The following is a 21,420-nucleotide window of genomic DNA, read 5'->3' as shown; positions in this document are numbered from 1 at the left end:
CAGGCATCAGGCACTTTTAACCAGTTGATACTACTCTGCCGTCACGGCTGACAACACTGGGTAAATAGTTCCAATCGGTAGCAAAGCCTCCTCCTTTGCGGAAGGCTTCCAGGGACCAAGGCTCCTTCAGAAGGGCTGATCCCCGCAGCCCGGGGGAATTTCAGCTCGCAGGTCCCATCCCGGGAACAGAGCTCGGGCAACGGCGCCCACCTGGAGCAGGATTGGTTTAGTAACACGCTCTCACGCACATCTCCTCGCAAACACCCCACATAAGTCCAACACCGAGGCTGGAATACAGGGACGCGCAGAAGACCGGACCACTATCCTCCCACCCTAGACGGGCGGACGCCGCTCGCGGGGACCGGGGCTGAGAGCGGAGGGCGCATGCGCGGGCCGAAGCTGAATGGGGAGAGCGCATGCGCGGCCGAGGGGGCGTTGCTTCCGGCCGGCGGAGGTGGGGACTGCGGCGTTGCGGGGTGGATTCTGGGTCGCGACCCCGACCCCTGCCCCGTTCGGCGACTTCGACCCCGACCCCCTCCCGGGCCGTGACCCCCACCCGGTCGTACCCGTATGGCCCGGCACGTGTTCCTGACGGGACCCCCAGGTAACCCCGCCCGGGTCTGCGCCTCCGGGAGGCCGAGGGGTGGACGTGAGGGGTGCGCGGGCTGGGGGCGGTCCGGTGCTTTGGGCAAGGGGCTCCGGCCGGTGGCCTCTAAAATTCCCCATGTAAGTTACACGCTTGGTGGGCTGAAGCCTGCGTGTTTTTCCCGGAAAACGTGACTGTGAGTCCATCAGATGAGTGAAATGAGGCCAACTACAGGAGAACAGGAACCAGCTTGTGATGGGGTCGCCCCCGGGCTTCGGTCTTAAATATTAAATAGCAGGGGCGGCGGCAGCAGTAATAACTCCCGCAGTTGTGAAGTTGTGATGGACACGAAAGGTATTTCAGAATCTCTGCCACCACCGCGGTGGAATCGAAGGTGTGTGGTTTCTGTCGATAGTTACACGTGCTCCTGCCCTGCACGCATCATGAAAGGAAGAGCGGGATTTCAGTTGCAGGGTAGTGAAACTGAACATGCAGCCGTGTTCCCCATCCACGTTCACCGACCCACTGAATTCCCTCCATGAGTGAGGCCGCAGGTTAAGAGCTTTGGTACCTACAGGGCACCGCCCACCCAGAGCCTGCGTCTGCGTCTGTCTCTTTTAATGCAGATCCTTCAGCCCTCGGGCTGTGAAGGTCTCACCTTTGATAGGAGATAGTGTGCTTTCAAATGAGAGTCTGGGAGAGGACATAGATGCCTTTTAAGCCAAGATGCCGCACGTGGATAACTCATTATTGAAAGAAGAGGCAGAGAAGTTGTAGCAGCATCAGATACATTAAGGGGGCAAAAAAAAAAAAAAGATGGGCCTGAGCAGAAAGTGATTTCTTCAGCTTCTTTGCAGTTTTCAAGTTAGCTGTGGGTTCAGATATCAACCATTGTTACCCTGGGCCTGAAATTCTCTTTCACTTTATTGTAATGATTATCGTTTTTAGCCTTCAGGAGCAAAGGCTAACTTAATATTGCAGATTCTGGGATTTTATTTTTACCACGCAGTGGGGGAGTGCTGAGGAGGGAGGTGTTGTGAGAAATTTCTGATACCCAGAGGTAAAGGACCATCTTCTGAAAGTTGATTTGTCAGTCCTTTATTTGAAACTTGGAATGCAGTTTTCTCAGCAGGCTGGCCCCAAGACATCGATGTGTTTCATAACAGAGGTGGCTTGTTATTGTGATGGTACCTGGCTGCGTCCTGGAGGTGGGTGGGGACAGAGGCTCGCCTGGCCAATACTGGTTCTTCTTTCTGTTTCCTTCTTTATAAAAGTTTTATGTACATACACATAATTGGAAGACTCATTCCTACAGTATAGCTCTCTCAAGCCTGTCCTCAAACCCACTCGCCTTCTCTTCCTCCTAATCTTCGTAACGCAGTTATCCTGTAATTTTAATTAGCTCAGTGGTCAGTGTTTACAGTATTATTAGCAAAAGCTAATCACAGAAGAGCCTTGGAGTAATCTATCATTTTTTTTCCCTTTGTGAACAATTTTTTTTTCTCTTTGGAGTTGTTGTCTAATGTTGTTTTTTCATTGACTTAGTTCCTTTATCTCACCAACCCAATCCCAAGCTCTGCCGGCTGTCTAAATCTCTACATGTTCACAAATGTAAAATTGATAGCTAGTGGGAAGCAGCCACATAGCACAGGGAGATCAGCTTGGTGCTTTGTGACCACCTAGAGGGGTGGGATAGGGAGGGTGGGAGGGAGACGCAAGAGGGAGGGGATATGGGGATATATGTATGCATAAGGCTCGTTCACTTTGTTGTACAACAGAAACTAACACAGCATTGTGAAGCAATTATACTCCAATAAAGTTGTATAAAAAATAAATATAAATAAATCAATCAAGCGCTACACGTTCAGACCATCGGGTGAGGTATCTTCTCAAAGAGGTCACTTTTTGTTGTCTGCACTGTCAGGGCCTCACTCATGTGTCTTTGGCACTTAGCATTTTTTCCAGCTTCCAACTGTAGAGCCTCTGACCCATCCTGGAGGGCTTTCTCTGGTCCCTGGAGCCCACTCTGCCTGCACAGGGCAGGCCTGAAGGGCCAGGGAATGCCTTCCCCCAGGATCAGCCTTGACCCATGATAGATGGAAGTGAGCAGGTGAACGCCTTACTTCCTCACCCCTCAGACAGGAGAACTCGGAGCCTTGGGTCCAGAACTGTGTCCTAGGATTTCGCAGTGGGATTAAGCTGCCCACAGTGGCAACTTACTTGATAATGCGATTATCTTCCTACCAGCATGTCGTCTTGGGGCGTTGCTTCCCAGATTAAACGGCCTGTATTTGAGTCTTTATTTCAGGGTCAGCTTTATGGGAGAACCAGCACCAACATAATTCTGGAGCTTTCTGACCTGTTCTTGTCTGTGCATGGTGTGGACCTTTCAGCTTGGGGTCTCCTTCTCACACAGGCCACTTCTTAGCCAGTGTAGACAACACTGGGGTAGTAGCTTAATTAACGGAGGCGAAAAATTCACCGGAAGGTTTCTAGAGCCGAGGAGGAAGAAAGGGACTTGAGCCCAAGGCCTCCTCTTGCTTCATAATGTTCTCCCTCACAGATCGGACCCACAATGTCCCCTTTTGTTACAGCTGTTCCATTTTGTATTTTGCATAATGTAAATAGCTTTGTTTTTTCTTAAATTAATAGTAATAACCACTCACTATAAGACCAAAAAAAAAAAAAAAACAAACAATGAAATCAAGAAAAATTTTAAAGAAGTGAAAATCACATGGGTTTCCAACATACAGAAATAAATGCTGTAAACCTTTCTGTGTTCTCAACATTTTCTTCAATAAACATATGCATACTTCACTTTTTTTTTAAATTGAGGTATAGTTGATTTACAATATTATATAAGTTTCAGGTGTACAACATAGTTATTCACAGTTTTTAAAGATTATACTCCATTTATAGTTATTATAAAATATTGGCTATATTCTCTGCGTTGTACAGTGTATCCTTGCAGGTTATTTATTTTATACATAGTAGTTTTTAACTGTTTATTCCCTGTCTTGCCCCTCCTACCTTCCCTCTCCCCACTGGTAACCACTAGTTTGTTCTTTATATTTTTCTTTTTTGTTACATTCACTAGTTTGTTTTATTTTTTAGATTCCATATGTAAGTGATAGCATACAGTATTTGTGTTTCTCTGACTTATTTCAGTAAGCGTAATACCCTTCGGGTCCATCCATGTTGCTACAAATGGCAAAATTTCATTCTTTTTTATGACTAATATTCCATTGTATATATGTACCACATCTTCTTTATCCATTCATCTGTTGATGGAAATTTCCATATCTTGGCTGTTGTAAATAATTCTGCTATGAACATTGGGGTACATTTATCTTTTCAAATTAGTGTTTTTGTTTTCTTTGGGTATATATCCAGGAGTGGAATTGCTGGATAATATGGTAGTTCTGTTTTTAGTTTTTTGAGGAACCTCCGTACTGTTTTCCACAGTGGCTACATCAATTGACATTCACATCAATAGTGTCCAAGGGTTCCCTTTTCTCTACATCCTCACCAACATTTGTTATTTGTGGCCTTTAAAAAATATAATGGGGCTTCCCTGGTGGCGCAGTGGTTGAGAGTCCGCCTGCCGATGCAGGGGACATGGGTTCGTGCCCCGGTCCGGGAAGATTCCCACATGCCATGGAGCTGCTGGGCCCGTGAGCCATGGCTGCTGAGCCTGCGCATCCGGAGCCTGTGCTTCGCAATGGGAGAGGCCACAACAGTGAGAGGCCCGCCTACCGCAAAAAAAAAAAAAAAAAATATATATATATATATGTGTGTGTATATATATATATACATATATATGTAATAGAATACTACTATGTGTGTCTGCTGTTTCTTTTTTTATTTTTTTTAAATTTATTTATTTTATTGTTTCTGGCTGCGTTGAGTCTTCGTTGCTGCACAGGCTTTCTCTAGTTGCAGCAAACGGGGGCTACTCCTCGTTGCAGTGCACGGGCTTCTCATTGCGGTGGCTTCTTGTTGCGGAGCACAGGCCCTAGAGCTTGCGGGCTTCAGTAGTTGTGGCACACGGGCTCAGTAGTTGTGGCTCACGGGCTTAGTTGCTCCGTGGCATGTGGGATCTTCCCGGACCAGGGCTCGAACCCGTGTCCCCTGCATTGGCAGGCGGATTCTCAACCACTGTGCCACCAGGGAAGCCCTATCTGCTGTTTCTTCACCTGCTTCTTCTCCATATATTATTTTCATACACTGTGGTCTGTTTTCCATGCTAACCAGTAAACTGTTTCCATAGGTAAAGAGTATTCTCTTTAATAATGGCTGCATGAGATTCCTGTGTGTTTGTGTCATTACACACATGATACCATAATTTAACAGTCAGCATTACCGATCAACATTAAATTGTTGCTGTGTTTTGCACAATTACGAAGAATGCTGACGTGAACATCCGGTTCCTTGTATCTCTGTACCGTTGTCAGATTCATTGCTGAGGATGAATTCCTAGCTGTGGCATTGCCGTGTACTGTGGTAGAAATGGCCCTTCGGGAAAGTCCCAGCTTACACATCCCCCAAGGCCGCTTGCCTGCGTTAAGCAGATTCTTCAGCGACTCCTAAAGCGGCAGTTACCAAAGGACAGAGCTGGGGTCACGACCCTGCGTAGTTCTTTCCTAGTCACGGGAGCGTGGGCTGCTGCTCGTGTTCCAGAAGGCCACGTGCCATTGTTTGCTAGTGTGAAGTCTGGAGGAGAGATGCTTTAAATGACAGATCGTATTTTATTTCAAGGAAGGTTAAAAGGCCCGTTGGGGATCCCTGATGGCTCTGGGCAGCCATAGAAATAATATGATTTGCAACCCTGTTGTATTTCAGAATAGCTCTGTTACAAACCTTTTTGTCCCCCTTTTTTGGTAATCTTGATGCCATTGACTTTAATCTGTGTGGGAGCAAGTCTCCTATAAACAAAGTCATGGTGGCAGACGAAGGCCCCTGTTAAAATGTATGGTCCTTCCTAGGTGTGTAACCGTGGCCAAGTTACCTAACCTCTCTGTGCCTCAGTTTCTTCATCTGTAAAATAGGGACAAGGATGGTAACTGCTTCAGAGGGTGGTTGTGAGAATTTAACCAACAAAATGCTTGCGAGGCATGCAAGACCAGGGCCTGGCTCCACGGTGTCAGTGATTAGTATCGTTATGTTACTTGTAAACACCCAAGAGTTAATCCGAGTAGTCCAGGGGCCAGGCCGGAAGGAAAGGAAGGGGTCCTGGGTGTGGAGGATCGGCAGGTGCAAGTGCACAGCCTATAATCTGGGAAGGGGCTGTGGGCAAGCAGAAGGAATGCCTAGTAACACTCCAAGGGGTGGCCACCCTGATGGGATTGCTCTTGTGGAAAAAGTTGAAAAACTGCCATTTCTAGTGGTGTTTGTGGTATTTGAGAGCCCTGCTTTCGGGACACATACAATGTAAGTTTGTGGAGGACTGAAGTGAGGTTCCCACTGTTAAATGGTGGTCCAGAGTGTCTTAAAATCCTAACTTAAAACGTGCAGCCTTTGACCGAAGCTTGACCAGCTTTACTTTCTAGGGGAAAAAGTTTGCTCCCCCAAGGGGAGTAAACCTAGGAGAAAGTAGAAGCTTGTCTCCTAGGATGTAAATTGCACTTGAGATTTTTATCAGCAAACCACTCACCTGGTTCTGGGATGGTGTATGTGACAAAACCAATACTGTTTCAGAATTTAAAAATAAACTTCAAGATACCATTCATATTTTTATTATGCTTGTTTCTACTTGAAATTCAAGAGTTTTAACACCTGGAGCAGTCAAAATTAAGTGACATTAACATTCATAAAATCCATTTGCAGCCTGTTTCTCTCCTCCTGGTGATTCCTGTGCTCCAGCAAAGCAGTGGTTCCTAATGGGCTTTTTTTTTTTTTTTTTTTTTTTAGGGGTTGGAAAAACAACGTTGATCCAGAAAGTCAGTGAAGTTTTAAAGTCCTCTGGCGTGCCTGTCGACGGGTTCTATACAGAAGAAGTCAGACAGGGAGGAAGAAGAATAGGGTTCGATGTTGTCACGTTGTCTGGTGCCCGCGGACCTTTATCCAGGATTGGGTACTGCAGCTTCATTTCCGTGGTGTTTTATTCTCCCTGGGCCCAGGGCTGAGCCAGGTGATCTCTTCTATCTTGAAGAATCCTGAGCCTTTACGGATTTCTTGGAAAAAGAAAACAGAGGTTGAAATCATCACATAAAAAACAAAGTTGAAAATATCATATTCCACTTAGAACGTACTCCACTGAGTAGTAAGCTCTTCTCACTTGGTACTTCGTAGCCCTGTTTCTCACGTCACTCTTCTAAGATAGGTGACGTGCCAGCTCCCCGAAGGCAGCTGCCGGGCCGTGGGTGGTGGTGTGCCCACCGGTGTTAGCCCTGCTCTCAGGAAAGGGTGTGGAATCAGGTCAGCTTTGCTCACTGCCGCTTTCTGTTCGGGTGATTTTTAAGGATGCTTTAGCACACGCAGAAGGCCAGAGGCTCAGTGGAGTAGCTAAAACCCAGAAATCAGTAGAGGGGTCTTTCGACAAAGGATGTACTCTCTTTTCTTTCAGGTCAGAGCTTCCGCCTGGGAAGCGTGAGTGCTGTGTTGGGCAGTATGTGGTGGATCTGACTTCCTTCGAGCAGCTGGTGCTTCCTGTCTTGAGGAATGTGAGTGCGTGTTTCTGGTTTTTTGAGCCCGTCTGTTCTCCATGCCTTGTGGGAATTGCTGGCTTTCGCTCTTATAGAGAGGCCAGTTTTGCATTTACAGCTTAAAAGTCTTCAATTGGTTGAGGCTTAGTAAGGATATGCCACATAATTTACTGTCACTCCGAACTACAAGTAAACTCCTTGTTACAGAAATTCAGCATATGTAAGTATTTTACATTGGGAGGGCTCTGATGCCTAGCTACCATGGTCCCCAAAGATGAGTCTTTCCTCTGCTTTCCCCTTGTGTATATCTTAACCCTGTTTTCACAGCACAGCACATAAACATTTAGGAAGGTAAAATGTCATATGAACATAATGGTAAGCACGTAACACATTATATCACTGTATTACCTGTATTTTTTTAAACAGCTTTATTGAGATATAATTCACATACCATACAGTTCACCCATTTAAAATACACAGTTCATTTTTTTCTCAGGTATTCATAGGATTGTGCAACCAATTAACACAGCCTAATTTTAGAACATTTTTGTCATCCCGAAAAGAAACCCCACACCCATGAAGCAGTCTCCATTCCTGTGTCCCCAGCCCCTGGCAGGCACTACCCTGCTTCTCTGTCTGTAGATTTGAGTGTTCTGGAGATTTCCTAGAAAGGGAGTGATACCATATGTGGTCTTTCTGTGACTAGCCTGTTTCACTTGGCATAATATTTACAGGGTTTATCCACATCACAGTGCATATCAGTGCTTTGTTCCTTTTCATGGCTGTGTAATATTCCATTATATGGATATACCTTATTTTATTTATCTATTCTTCAGCTGGTGAACATTTGGATGAGTTTCTACTTTTTGGCTATTATGAATAATGCTGCCCTGAACAATTGTGTCCAAGTTTTTGGGTAGACATCTGTTTTTAGGTCTCTTGAGTGTATACCTACGAGTGGAAATGCTGGGTCATGAGGTAGTTCTATATATAACTTTTTGGGAAATGACTAGAGTGTTTTCCAAACTAGCTGTGCTGTTTTACATTCCTGCCAGCAATGGATGATGGTTTCAGTTTCTCCACATCCTTGCTAATCGTTACTGTCTTTGTAACTGTACCCCTTCTAGTAGGTGTGAAGCGTTGTCGCACTGTGTTTTCATTTGCATTTCCCTATTGACCTACTGATGTTGAGCATCTCGTCATGTACTTATTGGCCATCTGGATGTGATATGCAGGTATACAGTTGGCTCTCCGTGTCCAGGGGTTCCATGGATATGGAGGACCATTGTGCCATTTTATCTGAGGGACTTGAGCATCCGTGGATTTGGTGTGTGGGGGAGGACCCTGGAACCAGTGCCCTGCGGATGCCCAGGGACGACTGTATTCATCAACTCTGTAGTTGTCTTTACTTTCTCGATGTGATGACACAAATGTTTTTATTTATTTATTTTTTAAAAACTTTTTTGGCTGCATGGCACGGCATGCAAAACTTCCCCGATCAGGGATTGAACCCGTGCCCCCTGCAGTAGCAGCACAGAGTCTTAACCACTGGACCACCAGGAAAGGCCACAAATGTTCTTATTTTTGAAAAGTCCAGTGTATCTATTTTTCTTAATGTTGTTTGTGCTTTTGGTGCTTTACTAACACAGTTTCAGGAAGATTAACTCCCATGTGTTCTTCCAAGAGTTTTACAGTTTTACTAATGCATTTAGGTCTGTGGTCTGTTCTGAATTGATTTTTGTATATGTTGTAAGGTGTGGATCGAAAGTCATTCTTTTGCACATAAATATCCAGTTGTTTCAGAACCATTTGTTGACAAGACTATTCTTTTTCCATTTAATTGTCTTGGCACTCTTTTAGAAATCAATTGACCATGAGTATAAGGATTGATTTTAGATTTTCAATTCTATTCTGTTTATCCTCATGTCAGTTCCATCTATTCTTATATCAGAAGCACACTGTTTGATTACTGAAGCTAGAATTTTGATAGAGATTGTATTGAATCTATAAATCAATTTGGGGAGTATTGCTATCTTAACAATATTAAATCTTTAGATCCATGAACATGAATGACATGTCTTTTTATTTACTTAGAGTGTCTTTAATTTCGTTCAGCCATGTTGTTTTGTAGTTTCCAGCATATAAGTCTTATGCTTCTTTTTAAAAAATTTATACCTTACTATTTTATACTTTTTGATGCTATTGTAAATAGAATTATTTTCCTAATTTTATTTTTGGAATGTTCATTACTAATGTACAGAAATACTGTTGATTTTTGTGTATAGACCTTGTATCCTGCAAACTAATAGTTGTCAAACTAATAGTTCTTTAATGAATTCCTTAGAATTTTCTAGTTACAAAATGATATCATCTGCAAACGGGGATCATTTTACTTTTTCCTGTCCACTTTGGATGCCTTTTATTTTGTTTTCTTTCCTAACCGCCTCAGCCAGAAGCTCAGTTCAGTGATGAATAGAAGCGTCGCAAGTGGACCTCGTGGTCTCGTTCCTGATCTCAGGAAGAAAGCTCTCATTCCCCCGCCGTCACGTATGATGTTAGGGGTAGGTTGTTTGTGGACGGCTAACACCAGGTTGACGATGTTCCTTTCTGTTTCTAGCTTGTGGTTTAACATTTGTTTTTTAAAGTGAAGAAGTGTTGGGTTTTGTCAGATCCTTTTTCTGCATTTATAGCGGTGACTATGTGATTTTTATCCTATATTATATTAATATAGTATATTACATTCGTATTTGGATGTTAAACCTACTTTGTTTTCTTGAAATAAATCCCTCTTGGTCATGGCATATGTATATTTCTTTTATATGTTGCCGGATTCTGTTTGCTAGTATTTTGTTGAGGATTTCTGCATCTACATTCATAAGGGATGTGGACCGTAGCTCTCTTTTCTTGTAGTATCTTTGTCTAATTTTGATATCAGGGTAATTGTGGTCTTGTAGAATGAGCTAGGCAGTATTCCTTCCTCTTCTAATTTTTGGAAGAGTTTGTAAAAGACTGGTATTAATTTTTCTTGGAATGTTTGATAGAATTCACCAGTGAAACCATGTGGGCCTGGGTTTTTCTTCATAGGAATCTTTTAAATTATGAATTCAATTTCTTTATTTGTTATAGGTCTGCTGATTTTTTTATTTCACGTTGAATCAGTTGTGGTAATTTGTGTCTTTTAGTAATTTATTGGACCGTTTCATTAGATAGTAAGTTATCTAATTCGTCGGCATACGGTTGTTTATATATTCCCCTGTAATCCTTTTTATTTTGTAAGGTCTGTGGTATTTTCCCTTCTTTCATGCATTTTAATTATTTAAGTCCTCTCTTTATGGACTTCAGTAATAGTTAAAGGTTTGTCAATTTAGTTGCTCTTTTCAAAGAACCAACTTTCGGTTTTGTTGACTATGTATTACTTGTTTTTTGCATTCATTCATCAAATATTTATCAAATCCCAGATATACAGTCAGGAAAAAAACATGTTTTCTACTCTCCCCAAACTCTCATTCTAGTGGGAAATGTAGACATTAAACAAATAAATGTATAATTGTCATTAATGCAGCCAAGAAGAAAAGCAGGGTGCTGTGAGAGAAGGAGGAGGAACTGACTTTAGACCTGGTGACCAGGAAAGAGCTCTGAGGAGGTGACATTTGGATGAAATGAAAAGATCAGAGGGCACCATCCCTTCCGGGAGGGAATCCTGGGGTGTTGTATGGGGGTGTCTGGGAGAACGTCACGGATGATAGAAGCAGAGACACCGAGGCCGGGGGCCCTGGGCAGGAGCAGGTGGGGGAGGTACGGTGGGTGAGCCGGGTAGAGTCCCATGATGCAGGGTTTTGTGGCGCATATTAAGGAATATGGGTTTTATATCATCTATTATAGACTCACACCATTGATTTATAATACTGTCGTGAAGATTGAAGAGTATGGACCTGTCTCAAGAGGCAATTCTTTATCAACTTTGCGGCGGTCTCCGTCGTACCAGCAGTCGAGTCCAAGGTCCTCCCCGGGGCCCGGAAGGCCGGCTCTGTCCGGGCCTCCTGCCCTCCGTCCTCCCCATCTCCCGCCTGCCGGCTTAGCCTGTTCCCCTCGTGCCCGGCCCCCAGCCTTCCGCCCTTGGCACTGCTGTTTCTGTGGTTGGCAGGCTCCTCATATCTTGGCCTCTCTGCTCATTCAGGGCTCAGCTAAAAGGGGCGGTGAGGGCTTTGGCAGGTGCCAAAGCTTTGGCTGCTGGAAAGGTCAGGTTTGCCTGCTGAGGGCAGCTTCTGACTCCCGGGGCCGGCGGGATGTTGCACTGTGTTGGTAGCGGCTGCTGCCCCTCCAAGCCCACCTGCTCCTTGGCTTCGCCCCCCCTTGCCTGCTCCCCTCACCTTTCTTCCTGATTTCTTCCTCTAGGAACTTTCGTTCCCTGCACTGGGGACTCTCATGCCTGTTGTCTTGTGCGGAAACAGTCAGGAAGCATGATATTTTTCTCTCTAGTTCTTTTCCCGTCAAATACCTACCTCTCTACTTAAATGCTCAAGAAGCAAGTGAAATACTTCAAATCAAATTCCAGATGATGACTCTGGCTTTGGGTACTGGATCCATATAAAGAATGATTTTTACTTACCTTGCTTAGAGCAGACAATCCTAGGAGAGCAGTGTGCACATACGGCCTTGACGTCTATCTGCAGGATTATATAAGAAATCGTGTACTGACCGGAATAAGAACTTGAATCTCTTTTTTTTCTTAGTTAAAAAAGAAAGAAAAGCAGACTCTTCCAATATTTTATACTTTGATTACCAAACCCAGACTTTCAACATTCTAGGTAGGAAAATTTCCCAGGCTGCAGGTTCCTATCCATGGGTTTCTTTTCTGAAGCAGAATTTTTTCTCCCATCTCATGTATTTTACTGGGGACAAAGAAAGGAAAAGGAATTAGTGTTTTGCCTTTATACTTAAAAAAGAAAGAAAGAAAGAAAAGAAAGTTTAAGTAACAGGCAACAAAAATAGGATATTATAGAGAGACAGGTTTCATTATTGGCAATTGGAATGACCGACTAAAGTAAGCTGAAAGTTTTAGAAATCACATTTAGGCCGGTGACAGCCTTTATTTTTTTGTTGCTTTTTTATTTTTTATTGAAATATAGTTGAGTTACAATGTTGCATTAATCTCTGCTGTACAGCAAAGTGACACCATTATACACATATAGACATTCTTTTTTACATTGTTTCCCATTATGTTTTATCCCAGGTTATTGAATATAGTTCCCTGTTTTGTATAGTAGGACCTTGTTGTTTATCCATCCTTTATGTAATAGTTTACATCTGTTAACCCCAAACTCCCAATTCTTCCCTCCCCTCCCCCTTCCCCCTTGGCAACCACAAGTCTGTTCTCTATGTCTGTGAGTCTGTTTCTGTTGTGTAGCTAAGTTCATTCGTGCCGTATTTTAGATTCCACATATAAGTGATATCATATGGTATCTGTCTTTCAGACTCACTTCACTTAGTGTGCTAATCGTTAGGTCCATCCATGTTGCTGCAAGTGGCATTATTTCGTTCTTTTTTTTATGGCTGAGTAATATTCCATTGTGTATATGTACCACATCTTCTTTATCCATTCATCTGTCAGTGGACATTCAGGTTGTTTCCATGTCTTGGCTATTATAAATAGTGCTGCTATGAACATAGGGGTGCATGTATCTTTTTTTTTTTTTTTTGCAGTACGCAGGCCTCTCACTGTTGTGGCCTCTCCCGTTGCAGAGCACAGGCTCCAGACGCGCAGGCTCAGCGGCCATGGCTCACGGGCCCAGCCGCTCCGCGGCATGTGGGATCTTCTCGGACCGGGGCACGAACCCGTGTCCCCCGCATCGGCAGGCGGACTCTCAACCACTGTGCCACCAGGGAAGCCCCGCATGTATCTTTTTGAATTATGGTTTTGTCCAGATATATGCCCAGGAGTGGAATTGCTGGATCATACAGTAACTCTATTTTTAGTTTTTTTTTTTTTTTAAAGGAACAGAATGCCCTTAAATATAATAGTGTTTATTTATTTTTACTTGTTGACAGTTTGCTTTATTTATTTATTTATGGCTGTGTTGGGTCTTCGTTTCTGTGCGAGGGCTTTCTCTAGTTGCGGCGAGCGGGGGCCACTCTTCATCGCGGTGCGCGGGCCTCTCACTATCACTGCCTCTCTTGTTGCGGAGCACAGGCTCCAGACGCACAGGCTCAGTAATTGTGGCTCACGGGCCCAGTTGCTCCGCGGCATGTGGGATCTTCCCGAACCAGGGCTCGAACCCATGTCCCCTGCATTGGCAGGCAGATTCTCAACCACTGTGCCACCAGGGAAGCCCTATTTTTAGTTTTTTGAGGAACCTCCATACTGTTTTCCGTAGTGGCTGCACCAACTTACATGCCCATCAACAGTGTTTCAGCATTCTCTTTTCTCCACACCCTTTCCGGCATTTATTATTCGCAGATTTTTTAATGATAGCCATTCTGACCAGTATGAGGTAGTACCTCACTGTAGTTTTGATTTGTATTTCTCTAATAGTTAGTGATGTTGAGCATCTTTTCCTGTGCCTATTGGCCATCTGTATGTCTTTGGAGAAGTGTCTATTTAGGTCTTCTGCCCATTTTTCGATTGGGTTGTTTGTTTTTTTTTTGTTGAGTTGTATGAGCTGTTTGTATATTTTGGAAATTAAGCCCTTGTCAGTCACATTGTTTGCAAATATTTTCTCCCATTCTGTAGGTTGTTTTTTTGTTTTGTTTATGGTTTCTTTTGCTGTGCAAAAGCTTGTAAGTTTGATTAGGTCCCATTTGTTTATTTTTGTGTTTATTTCTATTGCCTTGGGAGACTGACCTAAGAAAACATTGGTATGATTTATGTCATAGAATGTTTTGCCTGTGTTCTCCTCTAGGAGTTTTATGGTGTCTTGTTTTATATTTAAGTCTTTAAGCCATTTTGAGTCTATTTTTGTGCATGGTGTGAAGGTGCGTTCTAGCTTCATTGATTTACATGCAGCTGTCCAGTTTTCCCAGCACCACTTGCTGAAGAGACTTTTTCCCATTTTATTGATATATTCTTGCCTCCTTTGTTGAAGATTAATTAACCATAAGTGTGTAGGGTTTTTGTTTTTTTTTTTTTTTGGTGGTGGCTTATGGGATCTTAGTTCCCGGATCAGGGATTGAACCCCGGCCCCTGTCAGGGAAAGCGAGGAGTCCTAACCACTCGACTGCCAGGGAATTGGGTAAGTGTGTAGATTTATTTCTGGGCTCTATTCTATTCCATTGATCCGTTTTCTGTTTTTGTGCCAACACAACGCTGTTTTGATGACTGTAGCTTTGTAGTATAGTCTGAGGTTTGGGAGGGTTATGCCTCCAGGCAGGTGAGAGCCTTTAAACAGACAGTGGGTTAGCTTCTAGCGCCCAGGGTATATGAAAACACGAACTCTGACAATAAGTTAAGGAATATCTATTAAGTGCTTCCTATGTGTGAGAAATTTCACTATCGTTGAAAAATATTTTGAGTTGTTTTTTTTAGGTACTGTGAAAAACATAAGAAAAATTATTCTTTGGGCCAGCAGGGCCATGCCTGTGGGTTGGGGAGTAAGAATGTGTCTGGGAGCCGAAAGGCAGCAGCCTGAGGCCAGGCAGAAGCCAGCCTGCTGTGGGGCTCTTGCTGCTTTTCCCCAGGCAGGAGTGGAGGCCAGCCCACCACCATGGGCACATGGGAAATCGACACAGAGTAGATGGTAAACATTCTAGACTCAGTAAGGCTTTTAGAAAGCCCTTGTAGACTTTACTATTGTTGATTTTTCTTTTCATTCCATGGCTACATCTTCCCTCATTTGACAACATTTACTGTTTTCTTGAGTATTAAAGTTCTACATACTTAAGGTAGAAAATGTGTAAAAAGTATAAAATAAGAAAAGAAAATATGGATAACTCAGTCTTATCACTGAGTTAACCACTTTTAGCATATTTTGTTTCTGCCCTTTTTCTATACCTCGTTTCTTTATTATAGTCATCCAAAATTGGGGAAAATGCCAAATATAGTTTTATAGGTTTGGGCTTTTTCATTTAATACGATTGAGTGACATGGGAATGGTCTCACAACATGATAATCTTCAAAACTGTGATACTTTGGGAATTCCCTGGCAGTCCAGTGGTTAGGACTCCGTGATTCCACTGCAGGAGGCATGGGTTCAATCCCTGGTCGGGGAACTAAGATCCCACAAGCGGTGCGGTGTGGCAAAAAAACAACAACAACTGTGATACTTTAATGACTGCATAATATATGGTGGTATGGATTTCCATCTCTGATTTAACTGTTACTCCCTCAGTGTCCGACATTGAATTTATTTATCACTGTTGCAGGTAACTTTGCAGGAAGCCCTCTTTGTGGATCGTCCAGTCGTGACTGTCTCCCTGTGGGGGACCTACGGGTGGAATACTGGGTGGAGGGGTGTGAATTTCCAGGGTGTTGCTGTGTGTGTGTGACAGTTGTGTCACTTTGCACCCCCTGCCATGTGCACGTGTGTTTCTCTTGCTGCACTTCTGCCAACACTGAGCACTATACTGACTTTTGATACTAAAACACGTTGCTTTGCTTTGATTTATCTTTTTAAAGTACTAATGAGGTTAAAAGTATTTCAGTTGTTTTATTGGGTATTTTTAAGAATCTAAGTTGTTTGTTCATTTCCGCATTTTTTTCTTTTAGCTTAAAGAGATCTTTTATAAGGTAAATAACTTTTTTTATTTTTATTGATTCTCTTTCTCAGTTTGTTGCTTTGGTGATTTCCTTTTTTTTTCTTTTTTAATATTGAGAAAGTCTGTTCCTATTCCAAGTTAATATAAAATTTTTTACCTATATGTTTCTTCTTCTGTGTGCTTTTTTTTTTTGACATTTTTTTAATCCATCTGGATTTATCTGGAATGTAATATTCAATGAGACTCTCAATTGATTTTCTTCCAAATACTTAGCTGGTTTTCCAAAACCGTCTGTTAATAACTCATTTCTCATTAGTTTATTATGCTGCATTTATTATATTAAAAAAATACCTGTGTGTGTATAATGTTTTAGGGTTGTCTGTTCTCTTTCGTTGATCTGTTTGATGCTTGCATCAGTACTCTGGTAATTACTTGTATTACTCTTCTTCAAAACAATGTCTTATCCGTTCTTGTTTGCTTGTTCTTCCAAATTGTGGCAATGTTGGTGATAATAGTAATGGTGGTGGTAAAGTTACTGAGTTCAAATTATGCTTCAGACACTAACTCATTTAATCCTCAGGACAACACTGTCACTGTTTTCCTGTTTTACAGATGAGGAAACTGAGGCATAGAATAGAAAGTAATTTGCCCAATGACAAACAGCTTATAAGCAGCGGTACTGGTATGAACTGTAATCTGTTACAAAAAGTCTTGTATGAAGTGACTGGAATTATACAAAAATTAGTTATTATAATATAAAGAACATACTAATCTTCCAGACAGTCTTCATTCTCTACAGCCAAAACAGAATCTCCCTCTCTTTCCGTTTCTTTTTAAAAAAATTTTTGTAAGGTTATTCATGGATCTTTTGTATTTTCTGATGCTGCTATAATTAAGATTGCTTTTTCAGTTTTCTAATGATCAAGGCTGTTAGGATAACACTGGCCTTTTGCATAATGGTCTTTTTGACAGCCACCTTGAACGCTTTATTAGAATTTGATGCAGTATAGGATTTAACATTTTGTTGGTTCCCGGTGTATCTCCTACTCACACAAAACGATAACAGCAGATTATAAGGTTGTGAAGAACAAGAGGCATCTACTCAAAGCCTTATTTTTTAGGCTGAGCAGTGTCATTTTTTATAAAGATCCATGGAAGGGATAATGAACTAGAACCAGAATACCCGCTGAAAATCCACACGCTTGGTTGCGTTTTTCTGTTTTGTTCAAAATATGGCTTTCAGTGCATATCCTTTCTGAGAGCAGGATCTGCTTTTGATTCTGAAAGAAGAATCTGCTTCAGATCTTTGAAACTTCATTTGAAGGTGCGAGATCAACTGTCCAGGGAAAGGTTCTTTTTTTTAATCCCTTGACCTGGAAAGGCCACTTAGTATTTCAGGCCACTGAGCTTTAGAAAGAATTTAGAAAAATCGAGTCAGGAGCCGTTCTTGAAAGGCTGACAAGAGCCCAAGCACTGCTTTAGAATCTCCTTCACTGTTAGCAAGCCTGGCGTTCGCTTCTTGGTTCCGCCCCACGTTCTGATTCTATACCTCACGATCACACGTACGTATTACAAGATCAGCAAGGGGAATTAGAAGCTATCTGGTGCAGACCTGAAAAGTAAAAATTTTTCAGTGAAAGCATTCCTGCAGTGAATCAAAATAGGAAGAAGAACTGCAAGCATCGTATAAGGTTGGCTCCTTAGTTCACCGTGCAGGCTTTGTCGTGGCCACCCTTCCGGTGATCTCCCGGGTTCCTCCGGGCAGGTGGGCTGCTCATCACTTCCCACTGCCGGCCGGGGTGCAGTTCTGTGCGGTTAGATGCCAAGCCGGCTGCTGCCCTGGGTTTCCTCTCCTTCGCGTGACTCTTCTGCACCCCCTCCCAAGAAGCACGGGGAAGTCACGTGCTCCGGAAGTGTGCCTGGAGAAGGATGTGTGCGACTGGCCTTTCTTTCTCCCTCTGACCACCCGCTCTGTCCTTCCTCCTGGCCCTTGTCCTGTGCACATCGGTCTGAAGCCCTGTGCGCCGTCAGAAGGAAGCTCTCATGCCAGGAGTTGGTGCTTTTCTTGAACCAGATACTGAGAAAGTATGCATGTGAGTGTTTTCTTTTTTTGTATTGAGTCTTAACTTTTAAAAACTTTATTTGGATATAATTTTACTCCTAGAGAACCTTGTAAAGATAAGGATAGTGCAAGACCCCCTGTGGACTTGGTATCCAGAGTCACCTGTTTTTAACATTTGCCCTGTTTATTCCCTCTCTCTTCTTGTGTGTGTGTGTGTCTGTATGTTTGTATAAACATACAAATTGGGGGAGGACCATTTGAGAGTATGTTGTAATCATCACAGTACGTAAGTCCTAAACGTGCAGTATTTTTCGCGAAGCGTAAGGATATGCTGTTACATAATTGGCGCAGTTGTCAACCTCAGTCAGTTTACTGAGAAAATCCTTTGATCTACCCTACCCCTCACATGCTGGTTTTAGAAGGTGACTTAACAGTGTTGTTCGTAGCATTTCTTTTCCTTCAGTCTAGAGCCAGGCATTACCTTTAGTTGTCGTGTCTTGATAGCCTCCTTTAATGTGGAACATTTCCACAGTCATGCTTTTTGTCCTTTGTGACAGTGACATTTTTGAAGAGTGCAGCTCTATTTTCATAGGATGTTCCTCTTCTGGGGCTTTCTAATGGTTCCTTGTGATTGGGTTCAGCTGGAATTCTGTAGTGTGTGGTGAGGCATCCTTCCTGGCCTCTCATCTGGAGGCATGTGATGGTTGGTGATGGTAATTTGATTACCCGATCAAGGAATTGACCAGTTTCTTCCCTGTACGTTTATTCTTTTTTTCCTTTGAACTAGTAGCTGTGAGTAGGGAGCTGTTTATGACCAAGCACATCCTCCTCAGCACAATTTCTCCCAGTTAATTTTTCTAATTTATTTATTTGCAGTACGCGGGCCTCTCACCTCTGTGACCTCTCCCGTCACGGAGCACAGGCTCCAGACGCACAGGCTCAGCGGCCGTGGCTCACGGGCCCAGCCGCTCTGCAGCATGTTGGATCTTCCCGGACCAGGGCACGAACCTGTGTCCCCTGCATCGGCAGGCGGACCCTCAACCACTGTGCCACCAGGGAAGCCCTCTTCTAATACTTTATAAACTTTATTAGGTTATCTTAAGATAATAACTTTCTCTTGAGTCTTCAACTGGAAAGCAAATTTAGCTACCCCGTTTTGAAATACTTTCTATAGCAAGGTGAAACAAACATAAAATCACTGTACATTCAAAAACTGAACAAGACAAATCCATAAAGATTGATTTTTCCCTGATCTAAGCTGTACTCCTCTCCTCTCTTTGTATCCATTTACCTCATTAGTTAGAAAAAAAAGTCGTCACCATTTCACTGTAGCAAAAATTATCGACTTTTATCTCCTTCAGAGAATTTCTAATAGAAGGTTATCAGGCATCAAAAATACCAAACTTTTATCAAAAGCTTAAGTAGTGATTAAAATTTTTACTAAGCAATTGAAATTTAAAAAAAACAGTTATTGTAAACACCGTCAGCTGATAAGGAGGATTTAGAAGGTAGTACAGGCATACCTCGTTGTCTTGTGCTTTGCAGATACTGCCTTTTTTTACAAACTGAAGGTTTGCGGCCTCCAAGCATTCAAGTGAAAGGAAGAGTTGCACGTCTTTTCACTTTTCAAAAGCTGGAAATGATTAAGCTCAGCGAGGAAGGTACGTTGAAAGCCGAGACAGGCAGAAAGCTATGCCTCCTGTGCCAGTTAGCCAAGCTGTGAGTGCAAAGGAAAAGTTCTTGAAGGAAATTAAAAGTGAACACACAAATGATAAGAAAGCAAAGCACCCTTACTGCTGATAGGAAGAAAGTTTTAGTGTTTGGAGAGAGGATCAAAACAGCGACAACATTCCATTAAGCCAGAGCGTAATCCAGAGCAAAGCCCTAACCCTCTTCAGTTCTTTGAGGGCTGAGAGAGGTGAGGAAACCGCAGAAGAAGAGCTTGAAGCCAGCAGAGGTTGGTTCATGAGGTTTGAGGAAAGAAGCTGTCTCCATAACGTGAAAGTACAGGGTAAAGCCCCAGGTGCTGATGCCCAAGCTGCAGCAAGTTCTCCAGAAGGCCTAGCTGAGATATTCATGAAGGTGGCTACACCAAACAACAGATTTTCAGTGTAGAAGAAACAGCCTTCTGTTGGAAGAAGATGCCACATAGGACCTTCATAGCTGGAGAGGACAAGTCAATGCCTGGCTTCAAAGCTTCAAAGGACAGGCTGACCCTCTTGGTAGGGGCCAGTGCAGCTGGTGACTTGAAGCTGAAGCCAGTGCTCATTTACCATTCTGGAAATCCTAGAGCCCTTAAGAATCATGCGAAATCTACTCTTCCTGTGCTCTGTACGTGGAATAACAAAGCCTGGTGACAGCACATCTGTTGACAACATAGTTTGCTGAATATATGAAGCCCACTGCTGAGACCTACTGCTCAGAAAAAAAGATTCCTTTCAAAATTGACAATGCACCTGGTCACCCAAGAGCTCTGATGGAGAAGCTGGAGATTCATGTTTTCTTCATGCCTGCTCAGAAAACATCCATTCTACAGCCCATGGATCAAAGAGTAACTTCAACTTTTAGGTCTTATTATTTAAGGAATATATTTTGTAAGGCTATAGCTGCCAGAGATAGTGATTCTTCTGATGGATCTGGGCAAAGTCAACTGAAAACCTTCTGGAAAGGATTCACTGTTCTAGATGCCATTAAGAATGTTCATGATTCATGGGAAGAGGTCAGAATATCAACATTAACAGGAATTTGAAAGAAGTTGCTTCCGATCCTCATGGGTGACTTTGAGGGGTTCAAGACCTCAGTGGATGATCCAGTGATTCCACTTTTGGAGGTTCATCCTAATGAGAGAGTCAAATGTGTGTATAAGGATATTCTGTGCAGCGTTTTAATAAAAGCCATAATATTGAAAAAAAAAGACCTCAGTGGAGGAAGTAACCACAGATGTGGTGGAAACAGCAAGAGAACTAGAAGTGGAGCCTGAAGATGGGACTGAACTGCTGCCATCTCAGGATACAGCTTTAATGGATGAGGAGTTGCTTCTTATGGACGAGCAAGAAAAGAGGTTTCTTGAGATGGAATCTACTCCTGGTGAAGATGCTGTGAGATTGTTGACATGACAACAAAGATTTAGGGTATTCCATAAACTTAGTCGATAAAGCAGTAGCAGGGTTTGAGAGGATTGACTCCAATTTTGAAAGAAGGTCTGTGCTGTCAAACAGCATTGCCTGCTGCCGAGAAATCATTCATGAAAGCAGGAGCCAATCAATGCGACAGACCTCATTGTTGTCTTATTTTAAGACATTGTCATGGCCACCCCACCCTTCAGCAACCACCGTCCGGATCAGTCAGCAGCCGTCAGCACTGAGGCAAGACCGTCCACCGGCAAAAAGATTACTCCTTGCTAAAAGCTCAGATGATGGTTAGCAGTTTTTAGTAAT

At 42.9% G+C, this 21,420-nt stretch overlaps 1 protein-coding gene and 1 long non-coding RNA gene across 4 annotated transcripts in view; one reads left to right on the top strand and one right to left on the bottom strand.

Annotated features, from left to right (window-relative positions):
• Window positions 1-429: 429 nt before the first annotated feature.
• NTPCR (nucleoside-triphosphatase, cancer-related) overlaps window positions 430-21,420 on the top strand; it is a 38,268-nt gene continuing 17,277 nt past the window's right edge. Inside the window, exons 1-3 of the mRNA XM_030839637.2 lie at window positions 430-604; window positions 6,497-6,659; window positions 7,152-7,248. Of these exons, the coding sequence (XP_030695497.1) occupies window positions 571-604; window positions 6,497-6,659; window positions 7,152-7,248 (294 nt within the window). The 5' untranslated portion in view covers window positions 430-570. The remainder of the gene's footprint in view (window positions 605-6,496; window positions 6,660-7,151; window positions 7,249-21,420) is intronic.
• LOC132593586 (uncharacterized) overlaps window positions 6,194-21,420 on the bottom strand; it is a 28,430-nt gene continuing 13,203 nt past the window's right edge. Inside the window, exons 4-6 of one of the 3 annotated variants that reach the window (XR_009559246.1) lie at window positions 19,507-19,700; window positions 11,840-12,122; window positions 6,194-6,759 (exon numbers count right to left, since the gene is read on the bottom strand). This is a non-coding gene — a long non-coding RNA (uncharacterized lncRNA). Of the gene's footprint in view, window positions 12,123-19,506; window positions 19,701-21,420 lie in introns of all 3 variants that reach the window. The other 2 variants (XR_009559245.1, XR_009559247.1) reach the window with 2 other exon arrangements.

Source organism: Globicephala melas, chromosome 16, assembly GCF_963455315.2.
Source record: "Globicephala melas chromosome 16, mGloMel1.2, whole genome shotgun sequence".
Classification (NCBI taxonomy): Eukaryota; Metazoa; Chordata; class Mammalia; order Artiodactyla; family Delphinidae; genus Globicephala; species Globicephala melas.
This window is presented reverse-complemented; position numbering and strand designations above follow the sequence as displayed.